We start from the raw sequence: 23653 nt of genomic DNA, 5'->3' as shown, positions 1-23653 counted from the left end.
GCTCTCAAACTCAGAAAAAGCCCCTTCTTTCCCCCGACACACTCTAAACTCAACAATAAAGTCATACGGGCTAACCCGCTTGTAGCTACTACTATCTCAAGATCAGTTTCATACTTTGTCAGAGGTGGGCAGGGGAAGCAAGCCAAGCTGTCAAATAATATGTTCCACGAATAGATTTCGATGGGAGGAGTTTGCTGCTTGCGGGGTAGGTAGAGACAGACAAACACCTAGTGCATCTTTACTAAGCAAGCGCGCTTTAAAAGTCAAAGCCTTGCAATGGGTGTGAGCTAGGAGTGAATATCATGAAGAGTGAGACAGAATGGGGAACGATCATTCGTTCGCGTCAAAGGATTTAGTTATGTTAGTTCTATGCACGTACGCGGGACACTATTTCATCTTGTTGCAAACCTTTTTGACCTATTGAGGAGTGAAGGAGGGCATCCATTTCTCAGGTAAGCGGAAATCTTTTCTCTGATTCTCATCATTCACAAATATGCCTAGTTCAGTAAGTTAACAGGTGCACGATGTGCTTAGTTTGGATGACTTGGAAGGAGACAGCTCCTCGATTAATACTTATGGAAAGATTGTGATTGTGGTTATGTATCTATAATGTATCTATGCTGAATACAATAATATATTATATTTAACACTAATACATACCATATCAACACCTGGTGATAAGATTTTGGTTTTTAAATAACATTTATAATACGAACTCGACAGTGACAGTTCAAATGTAGCAATCCTATTTTAAAGTAATCCCTTTTTTTCATTTGTTTTGAATGATTTGGATGTACCGGCTTCATGCAGAAGGCTGAACTTCAACCAACTCTTGTGAGTTTGTATTCCTCCTGACCGATCCTGACTGGATAACAACATGCCCATCCTGGAGAGAGAGCCGCCGAAAGGCCGAAGGGAAAGCTATGTATGAAAGTCTTAGGTTATATATATATATATCGATATACTAATACTCTTTATGCACTAGATCATGTAGCCCGATACATTATAGTTTTTTAAAACACTGAGGGTAATGAATTGTTTAATAAGGATTGTGTCTGGCTGTAACTTGCTATCAACTATTTCTAAATCAAATCTTTGCTTTATCTATACGGGTATATTCTGAAAATGTAGGCTTTATCGGACAACATTATAAGGGGAATTGTAATAGGTCTATGTTATTCAGGTCGTCGCAAAAGTGAGTAACAATAACTGAATCGATAGTCATTTATTGGTGGATAATTAGCATAATCTAAAATCTGTTTGCTTTACTTGTTTCACTCAGTTTCCATTGCTGCTGTTTTATCACAATGTTGCTTGTGACTGACAAAGTACCGTTGCCGAGACACTATTTTAGGGAATTCGTTTCTTACCTTGATATGTACCACAGTCCTTTTTGTAGCCTTAATTGTTTTCCAAAGTATGCATTTATTGATACAAATTGGCTTCTTACTTGTAATATTTCGTAACAAATTGTAATGAGAAGTGATTTTCATGAGTGTCTTGCAGAACTAACGCACAGATTATCAATAGAAAAAGTATGCAGCAACAAGCTTGAAAGCTATTCCAAGTGTAACAGGTACAGGCGCTGCCATGGGACTGGAAAGAACATGGATGCTGAAACGCTGGGTCCTTGTACTGACCGCTAGGGGCAGAAACTAGAGAACTTGAAGGCTTTTATTACACTGGTATTAACAAAACTGGGAAATTAAAATACCCTCTCAGACTTGATGTAATGCAAATGTATGATCCAACACAGAGCTTTGGAAGCCGTGATACTTGCGCCCAAATTATTGTTCTCTGTCTAAACCTTTATCATGTAAAAGCCAATTTATCGAGGCTTTTTTTGTTGGAAGATATACACATTCTGCGAATTGTAAAGAATACCGAGAAGCAATCCGGGAAGTCAAACGTCTCAACAATTCACGTTTCTGTTGCCAGAGCACTTTAGCTATATGCTACTAGAATTTACACAGCACCATTGGTTTAGGTTAAGGCGAATATGAACGAAGCACAAGCCCGTGGTGTGACACTTCAATTGCCCACTGGGGATCAATTAATTAAACAAAATTGAATTCTTAACGATACGATTCTAATGGATCTCCCCCAAGAGTGGCCATTCGCTTGGGGCTAATTCCAAGGTAAAATATCACCAACCTATCCATTCAATCATACCTATTTCACATTTGATTTACACACTAAAAATAAGGGTTCCTTAAAGGTCTTTGGGAAGGGTGGTGGTTCTATGTGGAACCATAATGACCCAAATAATCCCTTCGAGCCCTTCAATGGTTATTTGCAGTTCAGATAAGGGTTCTTTCCTCTTTTAGTGATGATTAACATGTAGGGCAGTTGGTTCATTAGAATATGTTGTGGGCGTGGTTTGTGCAACCGTGAGTGAGAGTGTCATTCCAGTTTGTTTAATCTGTTGTGTTGTATTATAATGTGTTACTTATGCCTATGGCCAGTGATTGTGTCTTGTTATAGACTCAGATATGGCCTTGTGTCAATTGAGAACGGTTGTCTAAATGCTGGCACACTTTATTCAACCCATCAATAAAAACAGTAGTAAAGTCTTGCAGAAGTTTAACAATGCATTATGGCTATTAAACCCTAATTAAAAACACTGTATTGTTCTTCAAAGAACATTTCAGATTGAAAACATTATTTATAGAGCCATTCTCCATAAATGTTCTATATAGCACCAAAAAGGGTTCCACTATGGTTACAAGCCATTTTTTAACCCTTATTTGACACTATATAGAACCCTTTTATTTTAGTGTGTAGGTAACCCATTCTTACACTGGCAAGAATGACAGAACGGATTCAAACATATCAGGCCAAATTAGGACAAATAATTAGTCAACACTCAACACACTTACTCCCACTCCATATACAGCACTTTCCATTAGCATTTTATTCAATATAAAATAACCATAGCTGTTTCGATCAAAAGGAGCGTTTTCGTATCCCACAGGGCGCTGTAAAATTAATTCTCGACTTGGCTTCAAGCAGTTCGAATGAATAATTCACTCAGGTTCTAAGAATACAAGCTTTAAAGAGAAACTTCAGGAAGAAAATGAGGTATTTTAATGCTCAGACGAATGAATACATGCCTACAGGCAGGAAAACAGCTTCTTATAATGATGAACACATTTTGTCCTTTTGGGTGCAGCATCACTGAGTCAATATTTATCCCAATCCAACCATTACAGAGGGTCTGATTGATTGATTGATTGATCTCACAATGTTAGGTCCTGCCCAAGGTGCCTGTCCCACCCCTGAAGCAGACTCTGGACATGTACCTGAGCTGTATGAAACACCTGGTGAAGGAGGAACAATATCAGAAGACTAAAGCCATCGTGGTGAAGTTTGGAGAGCCAGGCGGCACTGGAGAGCTGCTGCAGAAGAAACTACTGGAGAGGAGTGACAAGACATACAACTGGGTAAACTCCCTCCCTCACTCAGACAAACACTGTGTCCCAAATGGCACCCTATTGCCTATATAATGCAAGGGCTCTGGTCAAAGGTAGTGTGCACTATAGGGAATAAGGTGTCATTTGGGAGGCAGATAAGACCCTCAGTAAATGTAAACATTCAAATACATTCTGTTAGCCACTGTGGGAGTGTGATCCTTGTTAGGTTTCTATTGTTCTGAAACAGAAGTCAGATTTGGTGTGAGATGGGATGCCAGTTTACCTTTTAGTTCCCACATGTGTGAAGCATGCAAAGTAGTATACCCTTATACTTCTACACTCTTAGAAAAAAAAGGTGCTATCTAGAATATTTTTGTTGCAATTAGAACCCTTTTAGTTCCAGGTAGAACCCTTTTGATTCCAGGTGGAACCCTTTTGGGTTCCATGTACAGTGCCTTCAGAAAGTATTTACACCCCTTGACTTTTTCCATATTTTGTTATGTTACAGGCTGAATTTAAAATGGATTACATTTAGATTTAATGTCACTAACCTATACACAATACCCCATCATGTCAAAGTTGAATTCTGTTTTTCCAAATGTTTCCAAATGAATTAAAAAATAAAATTCTGAAATGTATTGAGTCAATAAGTCTTCAAGCCCTTTGTTATGGCAAGCTTAAATACGTTCAGGAGTAAAAATGTGCTTAACAAGTCACATAACAAGTTGCAGGACAATAATAGTGCTTAACATAATTGTTTAATGACTACTTCATCTCTGTACCCCAGATATACAATTATCTGTAATGTCCCTCAGTCGAGCAGTGAATTTAAAACATAGATTGAATCACAAAGACCAGGAAGCTTTTTCAATGTTTCGCAGAGATGAGTAAAAAAAATAAAAAAGTAAGCAGACATTGAATATCCCTTTGAGCACAGTGAAGTTATTAATTACACTTTGGATGGTGTATCAATACACCCAGTCACTACAAAGATACAGGCGTCCTTCCTAACTCAGTTGCCGAAGAGGAAGGAAACCGCTCAGGGATTTTACCATGAGGCCAATGGTGACTTAAAAAACAGTTACAGAGTTTAATGGCTGTGATAGGAGAAAACTGAGGATGGATAAACAATATTGTAGTTACTCCACAATACTAACCTAATTGACAGAGTGAAAAGAAGGAAGACTGTACAGAATAAAATATTCCAAAACATGCATCCTGTTCGCAACAAGGCATGAAAGTAATACTGAAATAATTAAATTTTTGTCCTGAATACAAAGGGTTATGTTTGGGGCAAATCCAATACTGAGTACCACTCTCCATATTTTCAAGTAAAGTGGTGGCTGCATCATGTTATGGGTATGTTTGTAATCGTTATGGACTGGGGAGTTTTTTCAGGATAAAACATTTACTGACTGGAGCTAAGCAAAGGCAAAATCCTATAGGAAAACCTGGTTCAGTCTGCTTTCCACCAGACACTGGGAGATGAATTCTCCTTTCAGCCAGACAATACCCTAAAAACACATGGCCAATATACACTAGAGTTGCTTATCAAGAAGACAGTGAATGTTCCTGAGTGGCCGAGTTACATTTTTTACTTAAATCTACTTGAATAATTTTGAAAATAATAAATTGGCAAATGTTGCACAATCCAGGTGTGGAAAGCTCTTAGAGACTTACCCAGAAAGACTCACAGTTGTAATCACTGTCAAAAGTGCTTCTACAAATGATTGACTCAGGGGTGTGAATACTTATGTAAATGAGATATTTCTGTATTTAATTTTCAATACATTTGCTACAATTTCTAAAAACATGTTTTCACTTTGAAATTCTGGGGTATTGTGTGTAGATGGGTGAGAAAAAATATATGTAATCCATTTGGAATTCAGGCTGTAACACAACAAAATGTGGAATAAGTCAAGGGGTATGAATTCTTTCTGAAGGCACTGTAGAACCCTTTCTACAGAATATTCTACATGGAACCCAAAAGGGTTCTACATGGAACCCAAAAGGGTTCTACATGGAACCAAAAAGGGTCTTACCTGGAACCAAAAAAGGTGTTCCTATGGGGACAGCCAGATAACCCTTTTGAAACCCTTTTTTCTAAGAGTGTACAGTATACTTCGACATCACTTCAGGTTGAAACATTGTAGAGCACAAGTAGAAGTAAACACGACCTAAAGGTGTGATATATCAGGAGTGTGTCGATAACGGAAAGCTAAACAATCTCCTTTGATAACCCATTGGAGACCTGTCCATAAAGACTGTAGAGTCTCCACACTGTGATTGAAGACACTATCAACTCCATAAATGGCCCAATACACTTGGACCATCAATAACAGCTGGCAACGGAAGGAGGAAAGAACTAAAGCTGTGGCCATAGATCTATCAGATCTGCCACTTGGTGTCTGCAGGACCGATCCATCACTGGCCACTTAGATGATCAGTCAGTCCTGAATTAAAGTAGCTTTCTGATATCTATCAAACTCCCACTCCTCCACCACAGCCTCTCTCCTCCTCGAGTTCTTTTGTCCTCTCTTTCTCTCTGTTATCTATCAAACTCCCACTCATCCTGCTGCAGCCTCTCTCCTCTTCTCCTCTAGTCCTTTTGTCCTCTCTTTCTCTCTGTTCTCTATCAAACTCCCACTCATCCTGCTGCAGCCTCTCTCCTCTTCTCCTCTAGTCCTTTTGTCCTCTCTTTCTCTCTGTTCTCTATCAAACTCCCACTCATCCTGCAGCAGCCTCTCTCCTCCTCTCCTCCTGTAGTCTTTTTGTCCTCTCTTTCTCTCTGTTCTCTATCAAACTCCCACTCCTGCTGCAGCCTCTCTCCTCCTCTCCTCCTGTAGTCTTTTTGTCCTCTCTTTCTCTCTGTTCTCTATCAAACTCCCACTCCTCCTGCTGCAGCCTCTCACCTCCTCTACTCCCCTCCATCTTGCTATGATATTCAGTGCACTCAAGATAGTGATGGCTTCTCACACTGATGCCCATGAGATTCCCTTCTAAGAATACCCTTTCAGTAATGTGTTTAAAGCCAGTTCAACAAAGCCACAGTTTAAAAACCTGCAGGAGCAGTATTTGGCACCTTGTCAACATGGATGTACAAAGTGGAGGCCTTGTGCCTGTTCTCCCTCTCTCTCTCGCCATCTCTGTCTCTCGCTCTCTCAGGTTTATGACTACTGGCTAGAAGATATGTATTTGAATCAGAGATTGGCCCTACCAGTCAACTCCAATCCTGCCATGGTCTTCCCAAAACAAAACTTTAAAGATCGCAAAGACTCGCTCAGGTATGTGAAATATTCCCTCAGGTATGTGAAAGACTCAGTCAAGTATGTGACAGACTCACTTCCTCAGTGTGAATAAGATTAGTGCTGTTTGACTGACAACCAGTTGGATTATACTTGACAACAGGGCGTAATGTACATACTGTAGTAATCTCGGCACCCAAAACCAAATCAGCTACTCTGACGAGAGACTATGTACATTGAGATGATTTTGACTGTTTGAACTAGGTACTTACTTATTTAGATAGTTAATCATTTCTTTGTTGTTGCATTTTCTCATCCTGAATCCCTCCACAACTAGAAGCTGTCCAACTATATAATGGTAAATACAATATACAGAGTACAATATTGTATTATACTGCAATATACAATGGTGCTGGTGCAATGCAATACATGGCTACTATGCTTCCTGTCCTGTACTGTAAACCAAACTTGGTGAGAGATTTACAACAATGTTTTCAGCAGGCATAAACCAAACCAGATTTACAACAATGTTTTCAGCATGCATAAACCAAACCAGATTTACAACAATGTTTTCAGCACGCATAAACCAAACCAGATTTACAACAATGTTTTCAGCATGCATAAACCAAACCAGATTTACAACAATGTTTTCAGCATGCATAAACCAAACCAGATTTACAACAATGTTTTCAGCATGCATAAACCAAACCAGATTTACAACAATGTTTTCAGCAGGCATAAACCAAACCAGATTTACAACAATGTTTTCAGCAGGCATAAACCAAACCAGATTTACAACAATGTTTTCAGCAGGCATAAACCAAACCAGATTTACAACAATGTTTTCAGCATGCATAAACCAAACCAGATTTACAACAATGTTTTCAGCAGGCATAAACCAAACCAGATTTACAAGCTGCAATATGTGGAGAGTATCAGTAGCCAGTCTGCATCATCTCTTCTCTACATCTCTGCTGCTTATTAAATGAGCTGTGGTCTGCCAGCCTAACAGACAACACACAAACACACACACACACACACACACACACACACACACACACACACACACACACACACACACACACACACACACACACACACACACACACACACACACACACACACGCACACACACACGCACACACGCATACACACACACACGCAAGACCATCCAGATACAGACTGTGTACTGTAAGTCAACATTGGCTTTTGTCAGCTCACAGTGAGCTAAGTGAAAACTAGCAGGACCTTCAGAACAGCCTCCTAATAGACCGACAGAGGCTCTTATTAGATTGGGAGTGAAAGATCTAAGCAGTCCGCTGAGACTGGTGGCCTGCTTAGCTGGCTGCCCTCCTCCTCCCCATCCTCAGCCTCCATCCAGGGGTGTGGTGGTGAATGTGTGGTTGGGGTAATAAGTATCTGTGTGTGTATGTTTGTGTGTCTGTGTGGTGTAGCCCACTTTGTATATTGATCTGGGGTTTGAACACATAAACACTGAGACAAATGACAGAAAACACCAGGGTTGACGTGGCACTGTGTTTTGCTCCCTATCTAGATACACACGCACGCACGGAAACACACACACTCACGCAAACACATACAACACGCGCACACACGTGCACGCACACACACGCACACACACACGCGCACCCATACACACACAGCATAGCCCTATAATCTAGTAGAAATGTAATTATAGCTCTCCAATGAGGAAGGGGGGGAGGGGGCATTTGAAGCATCATGAGCAGATGGAGATGTTAAAGTAACAGCCTGTAACTGTTTGTCAATCAGTGTATGTGGATATTTAAATTAGGAATATGGATAAATAAAATATCCACATGCAGAACTATTATATAGTTACAATTCAGTAATACATATTTTAATTATTTATTTAACCAGGCAAGTCAGTTAAGAACAAATTCTTATTTACAATCAAGGCCTAGGAACAGTGGGTTAACTGCCTTTTTCAGGGACAGAATGACAGATTTTTACCTTGTCAGTTCGGGGATTCGATCTAGCCACCTTTCGGTTACTGGCCCATTGCTCTAACCACTAGGCTACCTCCCTCCCATATATACTGTACATATATGGAGAAAAGTGTAAGAAGAAGAGTATATTGTAGAGTATAGTATATAGTATATTGTAGAGTATAGTGTGGAGTATAGTGTGGAGTATATTGTAGAGTATTATGTGGAGTATATGGTAGAGTATAGTATATAGTATATTGTAGAGTATGGCGTGGAGTATATTGTAGAGTATAGTGTAGAGTATAGTGTGGAGTACAGTGTAGAGTATAGTGCAGAGTATAGTGTAGAGTGTATTGTAGAGTATATCGCTGAGTATATCGTAGAGTGTAGTGTAGAGTATATTGTAGCATATATTGTGGAGTGTTATGTGGAGTACATGGTAGAGTATAGTATATAGTACAGTGTAGAGTATAGTGTGGAGTATAGTATACAGTATATAGTATATTGTAGAGTATAGTGTGGAGTATAGTGTAGAGTATAGTGTAGAGTATATTGTAGAGGGTAGTGTAGAGTATATTGTAGAGTATTTTGTGGAGTATATGGCAGAGTGTAGTATATAGTATATTGTAGAGTATAGTGTAGAGTATATTGTAGACTATAGTGTATAGTATATTGTAGAGTATAGTGTATAGTATAGTGTAGAGTATATTGCAGAGTATTGTGTGGAGTGTATGGCAGAGTGTAGTATATAGTATATTGTATAGAATAGTGGGGAGTATATTGTAGACTCTAGTGTATAGTATATTGTTGAGTATAGTGTAGAGTATAGTGTAGTATATTGTAGAGTATTGTGTGGAGTATATGGTAGAGTGTAGTATTTTGTAAATTGTGGAGTATAGTGTAGAGTATATTGTGGAGTACAGTGTAGAGTATAGTGTAGATTATATTGTAGAATATAGTGGAGAGTATAGTGTGGAGTATATTGTAGAGTATCATGCAGAGCGTAGTGCGGAGTATAGTGTGGAGTATAGTGTAGAGTATAGTGTAGAGTATATTGTAGAGTATGGTGTAGAGTATAGTGCATAGTATAGTGTATATTGTAGAGTATATCGCTGAGTATATCGTAGAGCATAATGTAGAGTATATTGTAGAGTATATTGTAGAGTATAGTGTAGAGTATATTGTATGTTGTAAATTGCATAAGAAGAGTATATTTTAATAATGGATGCCAGTAATTAAATGACTCTACTGTTACATGTACACTTTGTATTGTGCCAGTCTTATTGATGTTGTGTGCTGTGTGCTAAATCAGTCTTTCTATTCTCCATCTTCTCAGATTCGCTGCTCACCTCATCACAGGAGTTCTGGAGTACAAGGAACGTATTGACACGTGAGTGCCCTTAAATACAGTTTGTCCACCTTATAGCGCTTCTATTCTATTCTATACTGTAGAAGGAGAGTATGAAGATAATCTATATTCTAGAATATAAAGGGGGAAAATAACATTTTTATTTATAAACACAATATACAGACAATCTAGAACAGGGGTATTCAACTCTTATCTTATGAGGTCCAGAGCCTGCTGGTTTTCTGTTCTACCTGATATCTAATTGCACACACCTGGTGTCCCAGGTCTAAATCAGTCCCTGATTAGAAGAGAACAATTAAAAAATGCAGTGGAACTGGCTTCGAGGTTCAGAGTTGAGTTTGAAGGATCTAGAATGTAAGTGGATAAAACAGCTCTGTAGAGCAGCTGAGGTTGTCTGAGGTCCCATGCCTCTGTGTCTCTGTGTGTTTCCTGGGCCTGCTGCCTGACACGTGGGCGTTGCCTGTGGACTATTTATCATAAACACAAATAACACATAGAAACAGAGTATACAGACCTCATCTAGAAAATAAAACAAACAAGTATTTATTTATTTCTACAGAAACAGAGTACACATACCATGTAGAATATAAATGTCCTCTCCAGAGCAGCTGAGGGTTGTCTGAGTCTCTGTGTCTGTGTGTCTCCTGGGCCTTGGGGTCTGACAGGCGGGTGTTGCCTGTGGACTTTGCTCGGGGCCAGCTGGCTGGGACCCCTCTGTGTATGAAGCAGTATTACCGTCTCTTCAACACATATCGTCTGCCCGGCCACAAGAGGGATACCCTCGTCATCCACAAGCCTGGGTCGACTGAGCAGGAGTACATCATCGTGGCATGCAAGAACCAGGTCAGAGAGAGACTAATCCATAGCGGCGTGATTGAAATGTAAAGGTCATTTCCGATTGAGCCGACGTATGCAGCGTTTACCGTGAATGCAGTCTAAGCGAACGCGGAAACATTGCCTTTAAATTTATATTATGCTGTAGCGCAGGTCTTTAGCGCTACAGATTGAATTGAGCCCTAAGATTGCGTATCAAATGGCACCCTTTTCCTATCCTTATGGACCCTGGTCAAAAATAGTGCATTATATCAAATCTAATTATACAATTTTCTTCGTCACATGCTTCGTAAACAACAGGTGTGGACTAACAGTGAAATGCTTATTTGCGGGCCCTTCCCAATAATGCAGATAGAAAGAAAAGAGAGAAATAATAGAAAAGTCAAACACATAATAATAAAACTAATAATAAATATAAAATGAGTAACGATAGCTTGGCTATATACACGGGGTACCAGTACTGAGTCCATGTGCAGGGGTACGAGGTAATTGAGATGGATATGTACATATAGGTAGGGATAAAGTGACAGATAATAAACAGTAGCAGCAGTGTATGTGATGAGTCAAAAAGGTTAGTGCAAAAAGGCTCAATGCAAATAGTCCTGGAAGCTATTTGGTTAACTATTTAAAGCTCCAATATACTTTTTGGACGACCCGACCAAATTCACATAGAAAGGTGAGTTTTAGATCTGTCATTCTCATTGAAAGCAAGTGTAAGAAGCGGTAGATCTGTTTAATATGCACTATTTCTATGCTTCCCGTTCTTAAGTTTCATTTTTGCATCTTTTACTTTCTGTTTTTTACACCAGCTCCAGCTGAAAATACTATATTTTTGATTATGGAAAAGATATTTCACAACGGTTTAGATGGTACAATGATTCTCTATACTTGAATGTTTTGTCACATAAACATAAAATTAGGTGAACTATTAGAATTTTAGCAACCAGGAAATGGTGGAGCGATTTCTGCATAGTGTACCTTTTAATTAACTATTTTTCAGTCTTATGGCTTGGGGGGTAGAAGCTGTTCAGGGTCCTGTTGGTTCCAGACTTGGTGCATCGGTACCACTTTCCGTGTGGTAGCAGAGAGAACAGTCTATGACTTGGGTGGTTGGAGTTTTTGACAATTTTTAGGGCCTTCCTTTGACATCGCCTGGTAGATCCTGGATGGTAGGGAGCTCGGCCCCAGTGATGTCCTGGGCTGTATGCACTACCTTCTGTAGCGCCTTGTGGTCGGATGCCAAGCAGTTGCCATACCAAGCGGTGATACAGAAGTCAAGATGCTCTCAATGCTGCAGCTGAAAACTCCTCAGTGATGTGGACACAGAGGAACTTGAAGCTCTTGACCCGCTCTACTACAGCTCTGTCGATGTGAATGTGGGAGTGCTACCACGTTGTGTCTTCTGCAAATTTCATGATGGGTGTTGGAGTTGTGTGCGACCATGCAGTCATGGGTGAACAGGGAGTACAGGAAGGGACTAAACACGCACCCTTGGGGAGCCCCCGTGTTGAGTGTCAGCATGGCGGATGTGTGGTTGCCTACCCTCACCACCTCGGGGCGGACCATCAGGAAGTCCAGTTGCAGGAGGTGTTCAGTCCCAATGTCTTAGCTTAGTGATAAGTTTGGACGGCACTATAGTGTTGAACGCTGAGCATTCTCACATACAGTGCCTTCTGAAAGTATTCGGACCCCATTTTGTTACATTACAGACTTATTCTAAAATTGATTTTAAAAAAAATTCCTCTTCAATCTACACACAATACCCCATAATGACAAAATAAAAACAGGTTGTTATACATTTTTGCAAATTTATTACAAAAAAAGTAAATAATCACATTAACATACATACCCTTTACTCAGTACTTTGTTGAAGCACCTTTGGCAGCAATTACAGCATTGAGTCTTTTTGGGTATGACACTATAAGCTTGGCACACCTGTGTTTGCGGAGTTTCTCCCATTCTTCTCTGTAGATCTTCTCAAGCTCTGTCAGGTTGAATTGGGAGCGTTGCTACACATCTATTTTCAGGTCTCTCCAGAGATGTTCAATCGGGTTCAAGTCCTGGCTCTTGCTGGGTCACTCAAGGACATTCAGAGACTTGTCCCGAAGCCACTCCTGCGTTATCTTGGCTGTGTGCTTAGGATTGTTGTCCTCTTGGAAGATGAACCTTCGCCCCAGTCTGAGGTCCTCTGGAGCAGGTTTTCATCAAGGATCTCCATGTACTTTGCTCTGTTCATCTTTTCCTTGATTCTGACTAGTCTCCCAGTCCCTGCCGCTGAAAAACATCCCCACAGCATGATGCTGCCACCACCATGCTTCACCGTAGGGATAGTGCCAGGCTTCCTCCAGACGTGACGCTTGGCATTCAGGCCAAAGAGTTCAATCTTGGTTTCGTCAGAACAGAGAATCTTGTTTCTCATGGTCTGTGAGTTTTTAGGTGCCTTTTGGCAAACTCCAAGCAGGCTGTCATGTGCATTTTACTGAGGAGTGAGTGGCTTCCGTCTGGCCGCTCTACCACAAAGTCCTGATTAGTGGAATTCTGCAGAGATGGTTGTCCTTCTGGAATGTTCTCCCACCTCCACAGAGGAACTCTAGAGCTCTGTAGGAGTAACCATCGGGTTCTTGGTCACCTCCATGACCAAGGCCCTTCTCCCCTGACTGCTCAGTTTGGCCAGGCGGCCAGCTCTAGGAAGAGTCTTGGTGGTTCCAAACTTCTTCCATTTAAGAATGATGGAGGCCACTGTGTTGTTGGGCACCTTCAATGCTGCCGACATTTTCTGGTACCCTTCCCCAGATCTGTGCCTCGACACAATCCTGTCTCGGAGCTCCACGGACAATTCCTTCAACTTCATGGCTTGGTTTTTGCTCTGACATGCACTGTCAACTGTGGGACCAGCAGCAGGACTTTAGTTAGCTGTCTACCGTATGGACCGATGTACAGCAGGACTTTAGTTAGCATGCTACCGTATGGACCGATGTACAGCAGGACTTTAGCTAGCTGTCTACCGTATGGACCGATGTACAGCAGGACTTTAGTTAGCATGCTACCGTATGGACCGATGTACAGCAGGACTTTAGTTAGCTGTCTACCGTATGGACCGATGTACAGCAGGACTTTAGTTAGCCTGCTACCGTATGGAGCGATGTACAGCAGGACTTTAGCTAGCTGTCTACCGTATGGACCGATGTACAGCAGGACTTTAGTTAGCCTGCTACCGTATGGACCGATGTACAGCAGGACTTTAGCTAGCCAGCTACCGTATGGACCGATGTACAGCAGGACTTTAGCTAGCCAGCTACCGTATGGACCGATGTACAGCAGGACTTTAGCTAGCTGTCTACCGTATGGACCGATGTACAGCAGGACTTTAGTTAGCATGCTACCGTATGGACCGATGTACAGCAGGACTTTAGCTAGCCAGCTACCGTATGGACCGATGTACAGCAGGACTTTAGCTAGCTGTCTACCGTATGGACCGATGTACAGCAGGACTTTAGCTAGCTGTCTACCGTATGGACCGATGTACAGCAGGACTTTAGTTAGCATGCTACCGTATGGACCGATGTACAGCAGGACTTTAGCTAGCTGTCTACCGTATGGACCGATGTACAGCAGGACTTTAGTTAGCCAGCTACCGTATGGACCGATGTACAGCAGGACTTTAGCTAGCCAGCTACCGTATGGACCGATGTACAGCAGGACTTTAGCTAGCTGTCTACCGTATGGACCGATGTACAGCAGGACTTTAGCTAGCTGTCTACCGTATGGACCGATGTACAGCAGGACTTTAGTTAGCATGCTACCGTATGGACCGATGTACAGCAGGACTTTAGCTAGCTGTCTACCGTATGGACCGATGTACAGCAGGACTTTAGTTAGCCTGCTACCGTATGGACCGATGTACAGCAGGACTTTCGTTAGCCTGCTACCGTATGGACCGATGTACAGCAGGACTTTAGTTAGCCTGCTACCGTATGGACCGATGTACAGCAGGACTTTAGTTAGCATGCTACCGTATGGACCGATGTACAGCAGGACTTTAGTTAGCATGCTACCGTATGGACCGATGTACAGCAGAAGTTTAGTTAGCATGCTACCGTATGGACCGATGTATAGCAGGACTTTAGTTAGCATGCTACCGTATGGACCGATGTATAGCAGGACTTTAGTTAGCCTGCTACCGTATGGACCGATGTATAGCAGGACTTTAGTTAGCATGCTACCGTATGGACCGATGTACAGCAGGACTTTAGCTAGTTGTCTACCGTATGGACCGATGTACAGCAGGACTTTAGTTAGCATGCTACCGTATGGACCGATGTACAGCAGGACTTTAGTTAGCCTGCTACCGTATGGACCGATGTACAGCAGGACTTTAGTTAGCCAGCTACCGTATGGACCGATGTACAGCAGGACTTTAGTTAGCATGCTACCGTATGGACCGATGTACAGCAGGACTTTAGTTAGCATGCTACCGTATGGACCGATGTACAGCAGGATTTTAGATTAATCTATTTTGAGGTCCTATAATAAAGCACATCAAATCAGATGTATGTTTTAACCTGTAAATATTCTAACACCTTTTAATGTTCATAACAAATTTCCCCTCGGGGACAATAAAATTAATCCTAATCCAAACATTTTTGTTTTTCCTCTTCTCAGTTCTTTGTGTTGGACCTAGTGGTAAATAAGAAAAAGCTGAAAGAAATGGACATCTTAACCCAGTTGGAGAAGATAGTGAAGATGGCGGAGAACTCAGAGGAGAGACAGCCTCCATTTGGTCTGCTGACGTCTGATGGAAGAACAGAATGGGCCCAGGCTAGAGAAGTGCTGATCAAAGGTTTCACTTCAGACACCTTACAGTCTGCATTATATCATAACTATAATAATAACGCAGATATCAAGTGATTATATCCTCATAGTAATAACTCAAAATAAATCACGGCAAGACTATGAAAACATATATGTTTGCATAAACTGACCTAGTCTGTCTGTCTCCCTTCCTCCCTCCCTCCCTCCCTTAGATTCAGTAAACAGAGAGTCATTGGCTGTGATTGAGAAGTGTCTATGTGTGTTGTGTCTGGACAACCCCAGTGGGATGGAGGTTGGGGATACCAGCCGAGCCCTGCTGATGCTCCATGGAGGAGGCCATGAGAAGATGGGGGCGAACCGCTGGTATGACAAGCCAATGCAGGTAAGGCCATGCCAATGGCACTACGACCCATATTCATAAAGTGTCTCAGACTCCGAGTGCTGATCTAGGACCAGTTTTTCCTTTTACAGAAGATAATACAGAATAAGATAATATGGATGGGGTTGACCTGATCCTAGATCAGCACTTATAAATAAAGGCCCGGAGCCCGTGGAATGGAGTAGATAGAAGCGTAGACAGTTCCATGTAGGATGTGTAACCCTCCTCTCTTTCAGTTTATTGTAGGGGAGGACGGAGTCTGCGGAACGGTGTGCGAGCACTCACCCTTCGAGGGCATCGTTCTGGTGGCATGTACTGAATACCTGATGAAATTTATGTAAGCAAAAGAACAAAACATGAATGCATCCGTATGGTGGTAGATTTATGTGGAGTTGACAACTGGTATCCCCCAAGGTTCTATTGTGGGTTCTGTGCAATATAGTTAACAGTCAGTTTATTACATTACATCTTAAATCAGATCTTTCACATTTACAGCTAATGTATTATTTGAGGTTTGTCATAAAGCAGCATGCTGTTGATGAATAATACATTTATAAATAATAATACATGATTCTAAGGAAGTCATGTGACGTGCTCTCTCCACAGGACTGGAAGTCCCTCCAAGATGGGGAGGGCCACCAGCGTGTCGGAGCTTCCTACTCCTGCCAGACTGCTCTGGAAGACCACACCTCACATCCAGGGCCTTCTGAAGGCCTCTGCTGAGAGACTACAGAGGTAAGACACACACCCACACACCCACACACACACACACACACACACACACACACACACACACACACACACACACACACACACACACACACACACACACACACACACACACACACACACACACACACACACACACACACACACACACACACACACACACAGCATAGCATAGCCCTGGCATCTAGTAATCTACCCTTAATCTTACCCCCTCACTACAATAACCAGCATTTTGAATCCAAACGTTGTTTCATATTCATCCATGTTTTCTATTCCTCAGGCTGGTTAGAGATCTGGACATGGATGTGCACAAGTTTGAGGTCTATGGAAAAGAATTCATCAAGAAACAGAAGATGAGCCCAGATGCATACATACAGGTGGCTCTACAACTGGCATTCTACAGGTACAGTACACCTGTATGAAATGTATCTAAAATGACAAGTGGTTGGTTGTTTTGACAAATTAAGACTTATTATACTGTATCAGCACACTATTCATTTTAATACTTAATGACAGTAATTTTAAAACAACAAAAACCTCAAGGAACTTTGTTTCGTTGGTCACACATAAGTGAATTTATGGAAGTGTCTCCATTGATATACAGTAATTATATATTTTTTCTTTTTGATTTCTCAGATGCAATGGAAGGCTGGTGTCCACTTATGAAAGTGCGTCTATCCGTCGTTTCCATGAGGGCCGGGTGGACAACATCCGCTCAGCTACCTCCGAGGCTCTGGCCTTTGTGAAGGCCATGACGGACGAGAAGGCATCTCTCTCTGTGAGTCATTTTTCTTACTTAGACCCCCAATTACTGGGCTACTCCCATTATACTGTTCATCATGTCCTCTTAACTGGTGCCACCGCCTCCCTCCCACCAGAGTCGAGAGTTCGTTGTTCCAGCCATAAACACACAAGCAATGCACAGAAGCACACACACACACACACACACACACACACACACACACACACACACACACACCCACACACACACACACACACACACACACACACACACACACACACACACACACACACACCCCCCCCCGCAGCTGATCCCTCTACATATTTCAAGCATAATCTCTCATATGACTCCTTGTCTCCTCTCATAACATGTTCAAGGTGGAGTAATCATATTTAGCTCATAAGACTTAATGTAATTATTTATTGTGATCTTGTTTGTATTCAATTTTACAGGATTCTGAAAAGATGAAACGATTGTGGGATGCAATTAACGCCCAGACAAATTACACAATCACAGTAAGTGCAGATATTTGAATAAATTATCCATTGCATAAGTCCATTTGATAAAGAGAAACATCTTATTTAAGGCCTAGATTCAATCAGATCAAGCATTAACCGGCGATAGCTGATGTTTTGCCGTTGTTGGCGGTGGAACGGCATTGGAGCTGTCAAATCAGAGCAGCTGCTCTTGTGATCCTTGTCACGAAGCCACACCCGCATTAAAAGTTCAGAATGAGAGAGTGTAGCCTATATAGAAATAATGATGCTCAAATTGAAAATCATTAAACTAAATAATGAGGATTTCTATCAGCCTAATCGAGGTGTAGATTACATCTCACATTCCAGTGTTCGAACTTGTAAACAAGGCTGCATGGGATTTCTCTTAATGCAACTCTGTGCTGCCAGTGGCAATGTCCGCTTTAGTTATAATGCCGGTAGCCACTTGTGGATTTGACAGCTCTAACGCAGTTCCACCTCAGACACCGCCAAAAGCTATGCAGATGTTGGCTAAAACAGATCTGATTGAATTGGGCCCTAACTAGCTTAAATACATGGAGCGCTAAGGGTTCTTGGTGTTTCACAGGCTATTACAGGGTTGGGAATAGACAATCACCTTCTAGGACTCAGAGAGATCGCACAAGAGCTCAAGATGGAGACGCCGGAGATCTTCACAGATGAAACCTATGTGGCCAGTAACCAGTTCATTCTCTCCACGAGTCAGGTATACCCTCTAGTCATTGCTTTGCTATGTGGCTATTGCTAGTGCAGCCATAATATATACTATATAATATGTGCAATTTAGCAGACGCTTTTATCCAAAATCATGCATGCATACCTCTAATCTCAGTATTTGACAAGCAGCTAGATGACAATAACATTATTTCAACCAATTGTGTTATAACTATTTACTACATATATATCATCTATGAAGTAATCAGTAACAGTTTATATAACTACTTATAAATCCCTAGTTAAAGTATACCTGAGTATACCTAAGTAGATGGCAGTAGCAATTTTAGCAATATTAACACCGAGCTAAAGGCTAGAGCTGCCGCTTTCAAGGAGCGGGACACTAATCTGGACACTTGTAAGAAATCCCACTATGCCCTCCGATGAACCATCAAACAGGCAAAGCGTTAATACCTGCCTAATTGACTACCGCCCCGTAGCACTCACGTCTGTAGCCATTAAGTGCTTTGAAAGGCTGGTCTTGGCTCACACAACACCATCAACACCATCATCCCGGAAATCCTAGACCCACTCCAAATTGCATACTGCCCCAACAAATCCACAAAGATAACACAATCAAAATTACACTCCACACGGCCCTGTCCCACCTGGACAAAAGAAACATCTATGTGAGAATGCTGTTCATTGACTACAGCTCAGTGTTCAACACCATAGTGCCCACAAAGCTCATCACTAAGTTAAGGACCCTGAGACTAAACACTTCCCTCTGAAACTAGATCCTGGACTTCCTGGTGGGCCACTCTCAGGTGGTAAGGCAACAACACATCTGCCACGCTGATCCACAACACGGGGGCCCCTCAGGGGTGCGTGCTCAGTCCCCCTCCTGTACTCCCTGTTCACCCACAACTGTGTGGCCAAGCACGACTCCAACACCATCATTAAGTTTGCTGACGACACAACGGTGGTAGGCCTGATCACCGACAATGATGAGAGCCTATAGGGAGGAAGTCAAAGACCTGGCAGTGTGGTGCCAGGACAAAAAATTCTACCTCAACGTGAGCAAGACAAAGGAGCTGATCGTGGACTACAGGAAAAGGAGGGCCGAACACACCCCCATTCACATCGATTGGGCTGTAGTGGAGCGGGTCGAGAGCTTCAAGTTCCTTGGTGTCCATATCACCAATGAACTAACACGGTCCAAACACACCAAGACAGTCGTGAAGAGGGCATGACAACATCTATTTCCACTCAGGAGACTGAAAAGATTTGGCATGGGTCCCCAGATCCTCAAAAATTTCTACAGCTGCAACATCGAGAGCATCCTGACCGGTTGTATCACCTCCTGGTATTGCAACTGCTCGGCATCCGACCATAAGGTGCTACAGAGGGTAGTGCGTATGGCCCAGTACATCACTCGGGCCAAGCTTCCTGCCATCCAGGACCTCTATACTAGGTGTTGTTAGAGGAAGGCCCCAACATTTTTTAAAGACTCCAGTCACTCAAGTCATAGACTGTTCTCTCTGCTACCGCATGGAAAGCAGTACCAGAGCGCCAAGTATAGGTCCAAAAGGATCCTTAACAGCTTCTACCCCTAAGCCATAAGACCGCTGAACAGTTAATCAAATGGCCACCCAGACTATTTGCATTGACCCCCCCCAACCCCACTGCTGCTACTCGCTGTTTATTATCTATGCCTAGTCACTTTACCCCTACCTACATGTACAAATTGCCTGAACTACCTCGACTAACCTGTACCCTCACACATTGACTCCGTACCAGTACCCCCTGCTGTGCTCACTTGAACAGGAAGGTGGTGCGGCGGTCCTTGTTGTGGGCAAATTTTGTCATCAAACTTTGTCATCAAAGTCTGGCATTCTCTGAATTTATGATGCTTTCAAGACAAATGGGAACTCGAAAAAAAACATGGTCGAATCATGATGTCAGTGATCTTCAAGTCAGAGCTCTAGAAAGAGGCGCGAGTTCCTGACTTTGAATTCCCAGTTGGATGACCGTTCAAAACATATTTTCCCAGTCGGAGCTAGTTTTTTTTATGAGTTCCCAGTTGTCTTGAATTCACTGAAGTCTGAGATTTCCCAGTTCCAAGTTTCCAGTTGTCTTGAATTCACTGAAGTCTGAGATTTCCCAGTTCCAAGTTCCCAGTTGTCTTGAATTCACTGAAGTCTGAGATTTCCCAGTTCCAAGTTTCCAGTTGTTTTGAACGTGGCAGAAGTCATGCTGGATTGACAGCATGGCCAATGTATTCAACCTTTTCTGGTCCATGGTGTTGCATGTGAATGTTTATCCTTTTAAGCTTGGAAGAGAGACCCTTAAACCCAGACTTGGACTACACACCCTCTCCACTGAATAGCAGGCTAGTGACTGCTTTGCAATGCTTGCAGTTAGCCCCTGATTCCTTCCAACCCATCATTGTTGAATTTGAATGTTTATGTCCAATAGCCGATGAGCACCGATACGTTTTATCTCATTTCTCTTCATATGACAAGGATTGAAAAGGATTTGCCAGTAGATTGTCGACTTGATTCATGATAATGACTGCTTGTCTAGCTTGCCAGCTAAGATTTTGAAAGTATGATATTGACATGATCAGTCCAGTCAAAGCTACGGTAGATTTGACATTATTTTATCTGCACCCAAGGATCTTGAGCTTTCTTGGATGGGCATTATCAATCCCTACACTCTGTGTTGTTCGCTGGCTGCCCCTCCACCACAGAAAGCACTGATCTAGGCTGAAACACCTGCATTTTGGAGCTGCCTTACACAAGAAAGCAAAAAAGAGACCATGCTTGTGTGTGGCTTTATTAACAGAATTATTATTTACATTGTTTGCAAACTGATATGTAACACATATTAATGCCAAAATAACATGCAAAACAGACAACAAAAAGGTGCCCCACCTGCCCTGAATGACGGGGCAGGTAGATGGGTATTAACCACTGGTAGATAAGTATTAACCACTGGTAGATGGGTATTAACCACTGGTAGATGGGTATTAACCACTGGTAGATGGGTATTAACTGGTATACATCCTCCTCAGGTCCCAACCACAGTGGAGATGTTCTGCTGCTATGGCCCGGTTGTTCCTAACGGGTACGGGTGCTGCTACAACCCCCAGTCAGACCACCTCCTCTTCAGCGTGACCAGCTTCCACGGTAGCACCGAGACCTGCTCGGCAGTGTTCATCAAGGCTCTGGACGAGGGCCTCGTAGAGATGAGGGATCTGTGCAGGAAGAGTAATAAGCCTCAGAGCAGCGCTGCTCCTGCTGCCTCGAAGGTGGTTGAGAATAACCAAGGAGCAGGCAGCAAGCTTCCAAGCACACTTCAGAAAACAGGGAAGTAATTCATACCAATGTAGCTTTACAGTGTCCATATTATGACAGCTTCAGAGTCACACTCAACTTCTGACGCATCCCGGTATGTCGTAAAAGGAGCGTTAACTAGTTGTCCTGTGTGCATTTTCATGTTTGTGCAATCAGGTTTTTGTTTTACAACTTATTTTCTCAATTCAATCAGAAAATATGAAGCCTTAACTATGTAGCTATGTACATAAAACTAAGAGTTAAAAAATGTAGCTATAATGACTACAAAGAATTAAACATGGAAAAAAACATAGATGTAGACTCTCATTCATCATTGACACTGTGTGGGAGTCTAGACAGAGCAGAGATATCTGGTCTACTAATAGGAAACTAAAGCCATGCCTGCTATTTCAGCACTGTAGTGACGGACAGCTCCTCTTCACCGAGAGGATGAATGAACTAGCTCCTAAATCATCTCAGTGTATGTACGCTCAACATATATTCATCAGCTTTGTTGAAACAACTCCTAAATATATACCGGAATATACCATTATTTTTCACATTTGTCATGCAAACAATCATATTGTAACTAATGGGATTAAAGTAAACTAGGTTTAAGATCGTCAATATAAGGACGATGGCAAAAAGGGATTTCTATCAGGTAAAGTCTAAAGGATGACAGGCACTTTAATGTTCTATATTTTTTACTTACGTTTGTTAAGAAATTATATGAAATACATGATATGTGAAGAATAACAGTTGACGGATATACAGGAGCTCATTGCTTGGGAAAAAAAATACTTCAATGATTCTTAATTCAGTAGCAACAGTTGGTATGTATCAGTATATTTGTGCTGTGAACCATATTTGTCATGTCCTATATGTGTATATGTGACGCAATAGTTTGAGTAATGAAAACGTCTGTGTTACCTACTGCATCTGTTCAGTAGGATGAACTGAGCTTTACTCACTAAGTTCAGTAGGATGAACTGAGCTTTACTCACTAAGTGGTGATAATGTAACGTGAATCATTATGTGTCTGTTTTTATAGTATACTTGTTGTAGTGTAGAAACATTAAGAATAAAATACAGTCATTCAAGGCTATACTGTGCAATAATAAAATAGCTTACGCAGGCAAGGCTTGCACATGCAATTCATTTGAAATCTATTCATTATCTTAGCTATTTTTGGTACTCAGCAATATTTTGGTCACAGTAGAATGTAGAACGTGTTAGAACATATAATACAGTAATGTCCTCTTGTGTGTAATAGAGAAGTGTCTTATTGTAACAATCAAAACCCTGCATGTTTTTGATGATGGTCTCATGTTCGAAACCTGTCAGTTTGTCCTCGTAAATGTCTCATTACTATCACAAATATCGAAGTCAAGAGTGATTAAATGTTAATTGTTACTGTTACATGTTATTGTTGTTTTGTGTTAATAATGTATTTTGCTGGACATTTGAATGTGAACCAGGTGACAGTGCAAGTATTTTATCAGATGTACTTCTCACTTTATACCTCACATATTCACCCTCTCCTCCTTTCTCTCTCTAGTTCCCTATGCATGCACAATGAGGAAAAAAAGTCTTAGAAATGCACGTTAAGTGCACTTAAAAAATCTTAAAAATCTATTCAAAAATGTCTACTTGTAT

At 41.7% G+C, this 23653-nt stretch overlaps 1 protein-coding gene across 1 annotated transcript; it reads left to right on the top strand.

Annotated features, from left to right (window-relative positions):
- The first annotated feature begins 282 nt into the window (after nucleotides 1–282).
- Nucleotides 283–22793, top strand: LOC106609157 (choline O-acetyltransferase). Its single transcript, XM_014207642.3, has 15 exons — nucleotides 283–452; nucleotides 811–925; nucleotides 3252–3443; nucleotides 6579–6697; nucleotides 9962–10015; nucleotides 10660–10837; nucleotides 15491–15668; nucleotides 15853–16022; nucleotides 16256–16356; nucleotides 16626–16754; nucleotides 17029–17151; nucleotides 17385–17526; nucleotides 17943–18005; nucleotides 18574–18711; nucleotides 21736–22793. The coding sequence occupies exons 2-15, from the start codon at nucleotides 878–880 to the stop codon at nucleotides 22036–22038; spliced, it is 1938 nt and encodes a 645-aa protein (XP_014063117.1). The 5' UTR covers nucleotides 283–452; nucleotides 811–877; the 3' UTR covers nucleotides 22039–22793.
- Nucleotides 22794–23653: the final 860 nt, after the last annotated feature.

Source organism: Salmo salar, chromosome 01, assembly GCF_965601325.2.
Source record: "Salmo salar chromosome 01, fSalSal1, whole genome shotgun sequence".
Classification (NCBI taxonomy): domain Eukaryota; kingdom Metazoa; phylum Chordata; class Actinopteri; order Salmoniformes; family Salmonidae; genus Salmo; species Salmo salar.
Note: the sequence above shows the minus strand (reverse complement) of the source record. Positions and strands in the feature narration are given on the sequence as shown.